The sequence below is a fragment of the Heliconius melpomene genome, chromosome 16 (genome assembly GCF_056956725.1).
Source record: "Heliconius melpomene rosina isolate 202511_hmr_F chromosome 16, ASM5695672v1, whole genome shotgun sequence".
Taxonomy (NCBI): Eukaryota; Metazoa; Arthropoda; class Insecta; order Lepidoptera; family Nymphalidae; genus Heliconius; species Heliconius melpomene.
The window spans coordinates 3932757-3948246 of NC_140404.1; the positions used below are offsets into that span (position 1 = coordinate 3932757).

The 15490-nt window shown below is 31.6% G+C and overlaps 1 protein-coding gene across 1 annotated transcript in view; it reads right to left on the reverse strand.

The window, feature by feature from the left end:
- The window catches only part of LOC146530724 (uncharacterized), a 125551-nt gene that overhangs the window by 83855 nt on the left and 26206 nt on the right, over positions 1–15490 (reverse strand). The window contains exons 3-5 of the mRNA XM_085199396.1: positions 7761–7912; positions 6822–6877; positions 811–1764 (exon numbers count right to left, since the gene is read on the reverse strand). Of these exons, the coding sequence (XP_085055522.1) occupies positions 811–1764; positions 6822–6877; positions 7761–7912 (1162 nt within the window). The remainder of the gene's footprint in view (positions 1–810; positions 1765–6821; positions 6878–7760; positions 7913–15490) is intronic.

The following is a 15490-nucleotide window of genomic DNA, read 5'->3' on the forward strand; positions in this document are numbered from 1 at the left end:
TGATATTTTCATTTATAATGCCTATTCTTTTGATATATTTTACATTATCAAATAAGAAATAAACAACATGCCATCCAGTAAAACATAAAATTTTAAAAATAATATAACGGTCATTTTAATGTCACGTAATATGTAGGTGTGAGTAATTTTTTTTATAAAAGACATCAAAAACGAATTAAGAATTTTCGTCGCAATAGTGATTAAAAATCTGTAAAAACAATGTAAGATATAACGTATGTATAAAAAAAATCTTGTGAGCTTATTAAGAAAGTATAAGATATTCTAAAATCTTTTTCAACTATAATCAAACAGTAAAAACAGAGTGTTTGTTTTACATTAAACATTTTTACGAAAAAAAAAAACGTTTAAACTATTGTTAGCATACTCATGTAAAAGAGGCTAGATGTAAGTGAAAAAGACTATAAAAGCAGTGGCATTATGTCAATCGAGGGCAGGTGCTTGTAGGCATCGGCCACAAGCAACTGCTTACAGATTATACATATTTCAACATTATTTTAATAATTTCACAAATAACTAAACCACCTACATATTGCGAAGCAGTCGTTGAGAACCTAGTTGTAAGTCACTCCGCAAATTTAGAATTATACAAAGTTAAATGACAGAAATCTATGCCGTGCTTACTTAAATCAGGCCGTACAATATTTATTTATACATATTAAAATATTACCCAAATGAGATTTGAACCTACACCTAGAATGTCACCTCTGTCAGATAAACCCACCACGCCCTAAGTGAATAAGACAATAGTCCATAAAAATATATAAGAACATAATAATCATAAGTACTTACCAAAACTAATGTCTTCTGGACACTTGTAAATGCTTATATTGTGACAAAACTCTCGTTTAACGTTCTCAGATTTTTCGATATTATTTTTAGGAAAATCTTTGGTTTTTGTTGTTGTTGGTACATTATGTTCATTCGGAGAGTTTGATTTCAGAGTGCTTGTGTTGAATTTTGTCGCTTTATCTTCATCATAATTTAACCCTCCGTTTTGATGATTTCGATTTTCACTAGATCCATTTAATGTTATTTTCCTTATTGTCTTAATTTCCTCGACCTCACTAATTTTCTTCTCAGATATCGTAGAATGCTTAATAACTTCATCATTTAATCGAAAATCACCGTCGCTCTTAGAATAATTTAGTGTCGATCCATTTATAGGCTTGCTATTAATCTTTTCATCAGAACATGTCAAATTATGTCTAATATCGTTATTTTTTAAATCAAATGGGTTAATATTATCTTTAATATCATTATTTTTTCTAGATTCCGATAACACTTGACTATCAGAAAAGGAACTATATTTGTCACTCGATGAACACTTTTTTGGAGTATCATAAGAATTTACTTGCGATTCGTAACTAATATTGTGTACACTGCTCGGACCAGAGTCAAATTTCTTCGAAAAGAATGAGGATAACTTAAGTTCATGTTCATTTTTAAATGGATCTGTTAATTTTGTAGATCTATGTGTTGAAGTATTCGAAGGCTTGCCGTTTGGTATGGGAAGTTTTGAAGTGCTGGTATAATTTGGCAGTGTTGAGTAGAAAGGATTAGTTGGGTGAAATTTGAGCTCAGGAGATACGGACTTTATAAGCGGAGTCGAATTGAGCGGGGAGTTTAGAGATCGTATCGGCGATGAAAGTTTGTTGTTGGAAGTCGCTGGCCGTATTGTGGCGTATACTGGAGCTTGAGGCGTTGCTCTTCCACTGTTTATTTCAGATATTAGTTGCGATGGTCCTGAAATAGAATTAAATGTATTAGATCACAATTTATAAAATCAATAAAATAAATTAGCTTTACATTGTAGGTAGAGGGAACCTAGTGTTAAGATACTCCGTACCTCACTTTCCACCAAATTCTGGAAGCATTGCATGTTGAGTGGCTTTTCCTCAATACCAGAGCGAAGAAATGGATATATAAATTTAAATTAATATTTCATTACCTCGAGTGGGGATCGAACTCATAACTAGTGGCGTTTACAATCACACTGTTTGCCCCCCTCGACTGGCCTGATTTGTAAAAGAAGAATAAACATAGTTGTACATATCTCGGGGATTTTTTAATAATAAATAATAAATGATGAACCATAAAAAATCAAACATAAGTTTTTTTAGAAAAAAAATCTATAGGTACAGTCTAAATCAAACGAGCTTCAAATAAACCGAAATAAAATGAATGTACTCGTAGTTTGATATCATTCAAAAACTAGATCAAATATTATTCGGAGCTCCAAACCTTTTCGCATTCAAAGCCTCTGACGATTAATTTAATCGTATTCGAGAATATAAGTGCATCAATTAATTTAACAAGCTATTGTTTGAATAATTATACACTCATTACTGGAATTGTTTAATATAAAACCGTTTTATAAAATATCTATTTCATATAAAGCGAATATGAGGCCGTCATAGCGCAGTGATAAATGCGGGGGACTGTAAACGCGATGGTCGTGTGTTCGATTCTCGGGCGAATGAAATATTTAATATTTTCATTTCCTCGCTCTGGAAACAAGGCAAAGTGCGGCGTTAAGTTGCGCCACAATGTGCCCATTCTCTCCAGAGCTGGGCGGAAAGTGGCGAACGTAACTTAGGTTCACACTAGGTTCCTTCTGTCTACCCGCTATATAAAAAAATCAATATAAATTTAAAATTTTATACTAGACTAAACTTTTACAGTATATGGGTTATATTCTCATGTAAAATTAGATTCCTTCACTGGATATTAAATTTCCTTCCCGTACATCATGCGTTTCCGGAACGCACAGTATGCATCTGATTACATTAAGCCGGCGACGGTGGAGGCGGAAAAAATCTCATTATAAGTCTCATTTATCTACTACGCCTGTTCTAATATATGCATATATTAAATATACAAATGATATATATAATAAGGTACTTTCGTCTGTTCACATATATATATCTACACGGTTAGGCCAAAATAAAAAATTTTAAATACGAAGCATATTGTTTTTATACAGATATTTTGTATTAAATCTCTTTTAATCGTTTAAAATAAGTTTACATTATTGAAAATTAGAAAACTATCTCGATATTATACATTTGTTTAAATAACATTTAAATCTAATTCGCTATTAAATACCTTAAATCTTTTCAAAATGAAGATTATCTTAATGCATTTTAGTGACACCGACTAATACCATTGCAAGTGGCAGCTTTCTAGAGAAAAGAGTTTTACCCAGAAGTCCTCTTTGTGCATCTGGCGGCTACTTTAATGAAAGTTGATAAAAGAAAAAGCAGAGGCAGTAAAGCTTAATTATAACAATTAAGCTTCTCAACAGCTCTGCTCGTGTATAATATGTTAGGATAAAATTTTAAGTAAGCAGTAATAAAAATTATACAAAATATTATTTAGGCTATCAAAAATAGTCAAAGCACATTTAGTTAAATAGTATTAGAATTCCACGTCCCGTTCCTCACTGTCCACTTGGCGATTCAAAGGGGCCTGGGTTCAAATCTCGCTACGTTCAGATTTTTATACGTATTTCAAAAAAGAATTTTTCCTTCCTAAGTATGGAATGACATTTTAAAAATGTTAAAAATAGTACTAGAATTTTTAGTTTAAATCGTAAAAGGTAAAAAATATAAGCACGCTTAGAACCAATATGACTTTTCTTTTAATATAAACATGACTTTTCTTTACTAAAATTATATTAAACATACAAAAGAAACTACTGTACTGGAATTGTCGTCTGATAATGTAAATGCTCTAACAAATTGCAATTTAGAAAATTACCGCCGTTGAAAGTTCGTAGAACTTTAAATAGTAACTAAAACTGCACGCCATTATGCTTTATCGCAAATCTACTCTGAATAACCCTACTAAATGCACTTTAAAGACGACGTCAATTAATATTGCTGCAAATTGCAGTTTCTGGAGGATAACGTTTAATACCTTCATCCTCTTTGTGCCGGCAAAGAGTCTAATCAGGCTGGTTTATACAACTTGATAATATTTTATATTTATAGAATATGCTATTTTATCTATGGAGGTAAGATTAATATTATTATTTATTAATATTTTTCTATGTACAGTTACATTTAGAATTAAATCGATTTCACCAGTTACTAGTTACTAGTTAATGTCATTCGTGTTTTGATTGACTAATTTGAATAATATACATGATTGCCATGTAACTTACCATTTAGCATAAGTTATAATCGTGTAAATTCATCATAGTACTAGTAGAAGTAGTTTTATTGCTAGAAGTTTTATAGCCTACTAGGGGGTTCCACTTGGGGGAATTAGGTACCTTGCTAGTAAAAAGTAAAATAAAATATTTTCAGAGCAACGAAGAACATTCTTTTAACACTTACAGTGTTTCCTCATACATAATATGTACTAAAATTATAATAACTCACACAAAACCCACTTGTATTGTATAATATAATTTCATATAATTTTAATTATTTATTAACATAAAAATATGGCCAAACTAACTGCATCTAAAGGTATTTTTGAAAAATAATATTAGATACACAAAAATATAGGCTGAAACAGATTTATTTTAGAAATAGGCTCACCCATGTCAATTAAACTTTTCAGCTAATATTTCTATAAATCTTTTATTATGTGCAAAAAAGAATATAATATATGATTAAACTAACGTAGTGCATCTCTTGAATCCATAGTAGGTATGTATTTATACATGAACTACTTAATAGGTCAGTCGCCCTTGCGGTTGGGGCGAGTATTTCACTGGGGTTAAAAACTAATTACTTTTTGGACAAAATAATTAGGAGTGATGTTTTAATTTAATAAACATATTCTAGAGAAGTCAGTCGTGGTCTCTAGTGAGGCCAGTCGGGGTGCAGGGACTGTAAACACTGTCTAGTGGTTGTGGGTTCGATTCCCCGCTCGAGGAAATTAAATATTTATTTTAATTTATTCGGCGAATTCGGCGGAAAATGGGCAACGGTCTTAACTTAACATTAGGTTCCCTCTGCCTACCCTGCTTCGTGCGGGATACAGCACTTGCACTTCTTAATAACAACATTAACTTTATTATTCCATTATATTTATATACAGAAACTAGCGACCCTATTGCGGCTTCGCCCACTTTAACTACTGGATTATTCATATAATGTATGTTTGCAAAGCACTTATTATTATTATCTATTATTATTATTATTATCTTATAATGTGAAAATTAATTAAACCCTAATGCAACCCGCATTTTCGTAGTTTCAATAAGGATTTTCCAATTGTTTTACACAGCAAGGATTTTTTAGTAGGGACCGTAATTTTAAATCTGTGCTACTAATCTTTTCAAGTACTTATTAAAATATATTTATATTACTATATTTAGATAGTTAAATGACATTAAACTCGAATTATCCAATACGTGCAAACACATCTAAATCTTCGTTGCTATAAAGGCAGGCGGGTTTTTTTTTTCGAGCTTGTGGTTAATGCCGAAGAGGGTATTCTGTCTCTGATGAAAAGCAAGCACGTGGCTGCCTGTGACGAAAATTAAATAGAATGCATCGGCCGGGAATTGAACCCGGGCTGCCCGCGTGGCAGGCGAGCATTCTACCACTGAACCACCGATGCGTGTAAGGCAGGCGGGCGCGGCGGACTCGCTTGTATAAGCATAACGTCGCGAGGCGCGTTTCGCAGCAAGGATTTTTTGATATTGTAACAACTTCTAAAGTACTTATTAAGATGAAAAACAGAAAAGACAGTTTTGATCTAAATTAAATGGCCAACGTAACTAATATACTTATTTATATGCTGAGAGTAAGGGATAAGTGAAACTTGACTCGATACAGTTGATGTGTGAACGGCGTGATGTGTCAATAATTAAATACGTTTTTCTCTAAAACTATTCGCAATTTCGAAATAGTTTAAAAAGCAAATTTTATCTTCGTTTAACGTAGAAATTTAATAAAGTATTTTAAAGGATAAGGATTAATACCATTATGGAAAAATATCCCTCACAATAAAAAATATATTGAAATTACTATTTTTAGACAGAAATATGATCACTACACGTTATTTTTAAAAGATACGAATATGCCCTCGCGGACTTTTTTGTAGATCTTATTAAGAGGAACAATACTCCAGTAAATTTTTTTCATGTAGTATTTACCATTAAAGCAGCGCATGCGCCAAAGTGTCTCAGCGGGTAGGACTTTATACATATTTATCGTATTTATGGTAATTTACATAAGAATGTACAAATAATAAACTATATATAAACCTTCTCTGACAAATATTCGACCTAATGGTGAAAACCGTATCCAAATCCGTTGGGTGGTTTAGAAGAAGAAGAGTTAGAAAGTTCAGACAGACACAAAAAGCGACTTTGTTTTATAAGATGTAGGATAATTTAGGCTTTTAGTCAAAATTCCACTTTTATGCCTCAGCTATGTTTTAGTATAAATTACTTATTTAAACAAGGCGTGCGTTTGAATATTCCGTGCATATTAAACAATGAATTGAGCTTTATTTTTTGTTCCACCACGAGATTACTAAATTCCATTTGTTTTTTCTTTTTTTATTCTTTATAGAATATTTTTAAGTTTGCATTTCTTATCATTAGGTTTAGTTTTCATATTTAAGGTCTCTTCCTAAGCCATTAAATATAATTATAGTGACATAACTGTGCTTTCTTCTATGACCTAGTAGGTATCTAGTAAGCATATGCCAGGCTAAGAAAGAACTTGCAATAATATTGCGTCGAGTAGATTTGAACCTGATACCACTACATTCTTACTATAAACAACGGTTGTTTTCCGTCTTAAAAAGTAGCTATAAGCTAACTTTAAACTTACTTTTCAGCTCCGTTGTTTTTCCAATAGATCGTCTTCGCGGTGACATCTCCCTGTCTCTGGCGACAAGAAAACTTAGATTAGATATTTTTAGATTTTTTTAAAGTTTATTTCATACATTGTATAAATTATAAATATTGCTATATATAATCTTTGCAAGCGTGATGACATCCAATTTAGGAATTTTGTTTTTTTTTTATTTTATATATTGATAAAAAATTACAAGAAAACTGAGCGACCAACAAACAGTTTAAATTACTCATATTTCCTTTAATTTTAAATAGAAAACAGTTAGTTTTGAAGTAAACGTAATAAAGTAAATATACTACTGCAATCGCAGAATGGTAATCGAGTCCCCTGCCCCCGATAGCCACATGCAACTGAGCTTCATTAAGGCTTTGGCTTCCACCATTTCCCATTTACAAAACAGTTCCAGAGTTCAAATATCGTGTGGAGCGCACCATAGATAACTAGATTAACGAATCTCCGGTACAGTCACTCACAAAATGGCGACTTCAAAGCAACACGGAGTAATATTCAGTAAAATTTAAAAATCCTTTATACGGCGATACTTTGAAGTCCACGTCACTTTGCATCTCTCTGTCTCACTGTCAGTTTTGTACTTGACTGTACTATTATGTAAATCTGGAGCTCAATTGTTTGCATTTGTATAACTTGGTTTAATGCCAGCTTGTCGACGTATAACAAGTGTTTTTGGAAAAATCTATCTTTTATATTAAATAATAGTTGTTTTATTATATTTTCGGGAAAAAGTATTGACATAACAATATAATACTCTAAAAGCTAAGATAATACTTATAAATAAATCAAAATAATAATAATATAATTGTTTCTGAGCATGGATAATTGACAAAAAAGAATTTAGGGAAAATATAATCGGACAAGTTTCTCCCTAAACCAGAACAAAACTAAAACACTTACTCGTTTAACCCTAACCGTAACACGGGTCCGGCAGATCGTAACATCGCATGTGCATCTGAGTTGCTCATGTCCTTGGTCGCCTTGCCATTGATTGAAGTTATGACATCGCCTTCACGGATCCCACTTAGCGACGCCTTCCTCCCCGGATTTACCTGAAAAAGCCGACGTTTATATAAGTGTTTAACGTGTTCTAAAAAAACAAAAATAAAAAAAATATAAAGGAAAAGGTAAGGAACTTAAGGAAAGTTAATACTCGGTAAGTGTATTAATTCACTCCGCTTCACGCTGTATCCTGCACACAGTAGGGTAGACAGAGAGAATATAGTGTTTAGACACTCCGTTCCCCACTTTCAGCCGAATTCTATAGGTATTGCGTGTTGAGTGGAGGAACTCATCGCCACTCTGCCTCTACACAAGAGCGAAGGAAATGGAAATATCGATCGAATCGAACTCACAACCCGTCACGTTTACAGTCACACTTTGTGTTCGGCTGACAATAGGAAATGTAGTGTCTTAATATTAGGTTCCCTCTGCTTACCCTACTGTGTGCGGAATAAATACAGCATGATAAAAAAAATATTTACACAATAAAATTATAATAGATAACATGAAATGAAAATCAGGAAACAACAGAATAATTAAAACCATTATCAAAGGCAATAACTTTAACCGATAATGCAATCCACAGCAAATGTGACCTATAAAAATAATATCACTGTACGGATGCAAACGAACCATAATGATTGCAGTACTACCACTCACTTGTTATGTTATACATTAAAACGCACTATATTATATTAAAATTGTATAAAACAATTTTATACAGTTATACAAAATGGTTTCATCTAATCTACAAAGGCAGACATAATTCTTTAATGTTTTAAAGTGTTTCTCTCAGGATTATAAAATAAATATTGAAATATCGTTGGAATTCTTGCTATGTTGGAAATTTTATAGAAAATTTGTAAGGAAACTTTATTCTTGGTTAATCTATTTTTCATCTTGGATATAAATGAACCTTTACAGCTAAGCATTATGGAGATATTCTAGATAAATAACCTAATGTATTGAAATTTTCAAATTAAAATAATTTTCATAAGTTTCATTTATAATTTCAATATAAAACACAACGAGAATATGAAAAACTCATCAGGTCGTAGCGCGTATAATGGGGCACTTAAACAATTGCAGCATGAAATTTCAGTAGTTACAAACCGCGTTAGGTTCGCGCCGCCTCGCCGCCGGTGAACAAAACTTTAGCATGTTTCCTTCCGGAGTGCACTCAACGGATCCTTACTCGCACTCGGGCATTAATATTCACGCACACACTATTTAATCGTAGTCATTACGTACTATTTACAACTCTATACTAAAGCTATAAGCAACTACATCACAAAAAACATAAAAAATACTATATAAAAAAAAAATTACTCAATTATGTCAGAGTATAAATGACTACTTTAGTCCAGTCGCTCCTAGAAAGTCAAAGTAGATACTAAAGCTTAGAAGGCACGCGACCGTAGAGCCAATTTCATCGAAACATTATATGGGCATTATTCGAATATGCATGCGCCGTGAGGCCGTAGCTATTGTTGTATCGGGGATAGACACCCGTTTCGAATATTAATCTGTACAAGGCGCACTCACGAGCTGATACCCCCACGTCTACGTGCAGAACCTCAATGAATTTTTAAAAGGCCGATGAACTTGCATTGTATGGAAATAATTTAAAATATACGTAAAATACAATTTTCATAAGAGAGTGTAATCGCGACGCGTTTATGCTGGCGTGTCTTGGGTGTTCATTGTAGACTGCAGTGATGGGCGTGTTCTGTTGTACACCCCTAACGCCTGAGGTGTTTAATTCATTTTAAAATTGCTGCGGTCTCTCATATAATTTTATTCTTGCCGCGTAGTTTTTTGGGTATATAATTTATATAATTTTCCAATAATAAAAAATATTGTTAAATTATAATTATAGAATGACCTGTTAAATATTTTGTTTCTCTCAGCTGTTAAATGAAAATATCTCACTCTCAGTCGAAAAGGAGTAGTCGGCTAGCGCCATCACCTGCCCCTTGACCTGTATGAGCAATAGTTTGAAAACATTGGACATAGAAGAAATAATTTAAAAGAAAATCTAAATTACGGCTCCCATTGTTTTATTTCAACGTTTCACTTGACAGGTGTGCTTTAGTTTATAAATGTACCTCTTGGTAATTAACAAAAGATTTTTTACAGTCATACAATAGAGAAATTGCTTTATTATGAAAAAAAGAAAGTTTAATGGAATCAATACATTTATGACGACATATTTTATATAATTACTTCTTCTGAATTCTCTTTCATCCTGACTTCCTGAACATATAACTATGTCATCTTTTTCTTTTCCGTTTTCCGCAAGAGAAAAAGGGAAAACAAGAGTTCGAATCAGTAGAATTTAGATACAGCATAAGTATAATTATTATTCTATGAAAGCCTACGATATTTAAATCTTTAGTTATTACAGATATTGATACAATATGTTAATTAAGCCATCTCATTAAACAAGCTCGTTATACATACCCTGAAATTATATTGAATTTTAACAACTAAATATAATTAAGGAATAACTAACAACTTGTTTGGTACGCTGGTCCGTTACGTATTTAAATGATATAAATAAATATTTATTTGTTGTTCAAACAAAATATATCCATGCATGAAGTTACAAAACCTTATCGTATAACTTTTGAGGAAGTTCCTACACTGGCACTTAGTTTAATTAAAAGTACAACTCCCACAATCTGTTGTAATCAACCTCCAAGTTGGTACTGGCTTTTATAGAAATGTGCAATATAAGAATTTATGGACAAAGTTACAATAACGCAAGCTGTTACTGCGGTACTAACAACAAGTATTTAGTCTTAAAGATTATCTATTTTGATATAGCGTTGTAATGTAAACTTTTATTTCTTTTACTTACATTCTTTCACTATCTTTTATTACTTTATTCATGTCTTGTTATTTTCGAATTAATCGTCATCAGTTAAAGTACTTAGATGGTGACATAAAGTTTTTTTACTTTACTATTTTTTATTTCACTTTATATTGGCAGTCGGACTCATCCACCAAAGGTTCCGTACCAATTTTTGGACTATAGGTCAAACATCAAATATTTATAAGAGAAAATCCCAAAAAGAGTTAGTAATTTAATTTCCAGAACGAGTTAATTTACGTTCCTTCTGTTCACTTTGCAAGTTATAACAGATATACGAAAAACTTATACGAAAAATATTTTAATTTAATAGTATTTTATTTATATTTAAAATATTTATGTTAAATATAAACTCTTACATTTCTATAATTATTTATTATACATTTAAATAATAATAAAATTATTACTTATATCCCAATCAATTATAGATTTGATAAAAAGAACATAAATTGATAAAATATGTCGTGACTACGAGGTACTGGAGGACCATTATAACATGAACCCCAATCCTGCAGAACAGGAATAACAAATAAGGAGTAAATTGCTGTTTCAACGCGGTTCTCCCGTGGTTGGCCAGTTGAAATTCGATCTTGGAATTTGAGGCACGTACACTTGACTCCATGTGCACGTGTTTTGCTTACGCGATCTACTATCTGCCTCTTTGAGTACTGAACCCAATTTATCCTATTTATATCTCACACTACTGTTATCGCTGTTATTAGGTTTTGGTATGATTTTTTTTCCCATTTCACGCTCTATCCCGCATATAGTGGTGTAGGCAGAGGGAACATAGTGTTAAGACACTCTGTTACTCACTTTAAATCCGAATTGTCACAAACAAACGCAACTATAATATATAACTACGTAACTAATAACTTCAATGTTTCTATTAATAATTGATTTATTTAAAAAAAAAAACAATTATAAAATTCCATTGAAATTAAGAACTGATGTAAAGTATTTATTTTAAATTGGGAAACAAACAGCTTTTTACAATACTTTTTAGCATACTACATAATTATATTACATTTGCCAATAAAGTTTTCACTTTTACATAAAACATGGAGTGAATAAAAGAAATTAACTTTTTACATACGTTGCTAACTAACAATTAAAATTGAATTTAATGGTCTTAAAAGAAAAAGAAATAAGTAAAGTAAATAAACAAAATTTTTACAAAGGAAAAGGTTAAGATTTACCATCAGTTAAATTTTTTCAATAATTTTACGTGAAAATTGTTTCAAATTGTTATGAAAAAGTCTATATCGCTAAAGTAATTATTGTATGCCCTACAGGATCTTAGTACAAAACAATTATTGGCATAATTAGTTCTTCGAGCAGAAATGTAAAAGGTGTCTCTAGATCTGGCACTAAAAGTTGGACAGTTTATGTGAATATTACTTAGCAGTTAACTTAATTAGAATCTATAAGGTTGTGTAACAATTTATACAAAAAAATTGATCTCTATATCCTCTTCGTTTTTTTAATGATAGTAATAAATATCATATAGCAAATCTAGTCATATGCTATAATAACTTATTTTAATATATTTTGTTTCACTTTTTTATCAATAAATAAATAATAGAAACGAGAACGCTCATAAATATACGACTGAGTAGAGATTTATACCGATTTATTTTAATTATTTATAAACATTACCTTACTAGTGTATTTGTTTTTTGTCGCATTCTAATAGCTTTTCACTAAAAGCGCATAAACCGGCTAGATCTGAGTGGTGTGGCAGAGCACCTGTGGATATCTGGGTCGTCGTCATAAAGCTTATGCCAGAGTCACCGTATCACGTGGAATATTGGATTTTTTATGGACACACATAATTTCAATTTACCTTTCGATTCCATCGTAACTTTAAAATTTAAGACGCAACCGATATGAGTTTAAATTTTACTTGCATTAAATTGTATTTTTAAAAAAGCCGGGCAAGTGCGAGTCGGACTCGTGAACCGAGGATTTCGTACACTTTTAATTGAAACAACAGTTTTAACTACTCTATAAAAGCCTTATACAATTAAAGTAAAATCCCAAAAATTAAAAACCCTATATGCTATAAATGGTTCGCTGACACTTCCGCTCTGTATATATTTTGTTCATAACAAAAACTAATTTAATTATTTTTAAGGCACCATCTAAGAATACCCTAACCTAAGGGTTGTTATCTTACCTTACCCTACCCGTTTCTAAGAGATGCAGATTCAAATACCGCTACATTAAAAAAAAATATTTACCTAATCATAGTTAAATATTTATTATAGATACGATAAAATACAAACTAAATTCCATTACAGTAAATTAACAAAATCGATGAATGTGACAAATTTAATTTAATTAATTGCAAACTAGCAAAAGCAATATATAACCACGTCTGGTAAAGCGAATGTGAAATTCATAATGATTTTCTAAATGAGGCGCACACGAGAGCCCAGTAGGCATATTTATGCATCAGCAAATTATTAACAGTCGTCACACTTTATAATGATCGCATATTTAGGTAGGATGCATATCTAAATGTACATTATGCATGCATGCATATTATATACTAAAACAAAAACGAAAAATTATAAAAATATAAAAAAAACTCTTTTTACTATAAATTGTACAATTTAATAAAATTGGTTTTCGCTCTGCTACCAAGGCAAAAGCGCGGCGTTAAGTTCCGCCACTAAGCACGCAATGTCTCGATAATTGAGCGGAAAACGGGTAACGGAAAGACTAGGTTCCATTTCCCTACTCTGCAAGACGGAATACAGCGTGAAGGTGATACAAAAATTAGGAATTAATAAACAAAATAAAAATATATTAGTATACATTTTTATAAATGTAAATAACATAGAAAGTAAAAAATTATACTTTGAAATACTTGTATTGAATACAAATGAAAACTAAACGACAAACATTCGTATATCCATCGCCACAACGCAACGTTTTGATTCCGCCAAGGGGAAACGCTGAAAGCCTACGATAACACAGTCCTACCAACGCCAGAAGCGAGGATGTGGAAATAGCGCAGGCTTTACACCCTTCAAGTGCTCTAGGAATAAAGACGTACTTGAAAATTCTATCTCTGAATAAAACTTAAGATGAAGTGAGCAACGCATTTGGAACTGAAGGTTCAAGCGGCGTAGCGAAATGAAAAAGTTTCTGCCACAAATGTGCATTTCATTAAAATGTTTAGAGGTTAAAATAAAAGTATACTTAAGTTTCTCTTAGATAACTTAGATACTTGCCCTATTTCTGTATATCGCTTTCAAGATAAAAACATAAATATAATTATTTTATTAATATAATAATATACAATTCCCGTTAATTTCTCTTATTAGTTAAAACAATCAATGGTTCATATTGTTGAGCTATTCTTTTTAGTTTTAATACCAATAACTTGGCAAAGGCTTTCGACTAATGAGAGAAGTTGGCGCTTAACAGCAGGCTTACAGGCTGCTCCAGTTATTGTGCAGCTAAAGAAAAGTTGTGTTCCAATTTTTTGTAATGCTCTACAGAACTATACATTGGGTACAATGCAAATATATATTTACATTCAAATACATATAATGTCGGGGCCAGTATTGACGCAGAGGCACAAGCGTGTGTGCTGTAAACATGACAGGATGTGGGTTCGATTTCCACTTGAGGAAACGAAATATTTTCGTTTTGTTTACTTTTGATATCGAGAAAAGCGCGGCGATGATCGAAATGTCTTAACACTAGGTTCCCTCTCCCTACTCTACTATAAAAAATACATATAAAATTATAAAACTGATCATTATAATAAACTTTTATAGTATTACAGCATAATGCTAAAGCATATTCGCGATGTTAGTGAAGTACACAAGAACAAAAAGGATGTTATAGCCAAATATTTGGTAAATACGGGTGCGAACACTCGTTAGTGAGATTGATTGTTGTTTGTTAAGGAACACGCACACACCTTACTCACGTCGAGCGTCCGCTGGGGCGTGTCGCTGATGCTCTGTCGAAGGAAAAGTAAGATATACTGTAGATACTCGTATATTGAATTCTCGAGAATTATTCACATTGTTAAAATAGAATCGATTTTATTTTGTAATATGTTGACCTTGCGTACGGACTGTGTTATTGAATTAGCTTACACAATCTATGTATATATTATTAACGTTTTTAGGCTATGCTTAATAATTTAATTCAATTTTTTTTTGGAGCTATCATAATATAAATATAGATTACTAGAATTATTTTTTATATCACATGTATGTCTATTAATAAATAAATGACTTGCACTAAACAAATATAAAAATCATTTTGCTCTGTTTGTTTGAGAGATTTTAATTTCGTGTACAGTAATCGTTTTTATACAAAACTAGATTGTATCCATTATTTATTTTGCATAAATTTAACAAATGGGAAAAATGAAATTATTATGTTAAAACACTAATTTAGCATTTATCTCCTGTTACACTTAGCAGCTTAGATTATCATTACGATAAAACTGTATATGGTTTTCAAATTCATATAGTTTGAAAAATAATTCGACACAAATGTTTAAAAAACAAATATATAAACATCTAAATACACAAACTAGCACGTTAAACCTTAACAGTATATGTAGAAAAAAACATAAGAAATAAAACGTTTTACATATAAGTTTAGAATATCGATAAGATCCTGATATATTGCATTATGCTCCGCATAAATCTCAAGAGCAGCAGCATAAATCGTTTTCTTTTTAGCTTACAACTAAGCTACAGCTTGAAATTATAGTCGA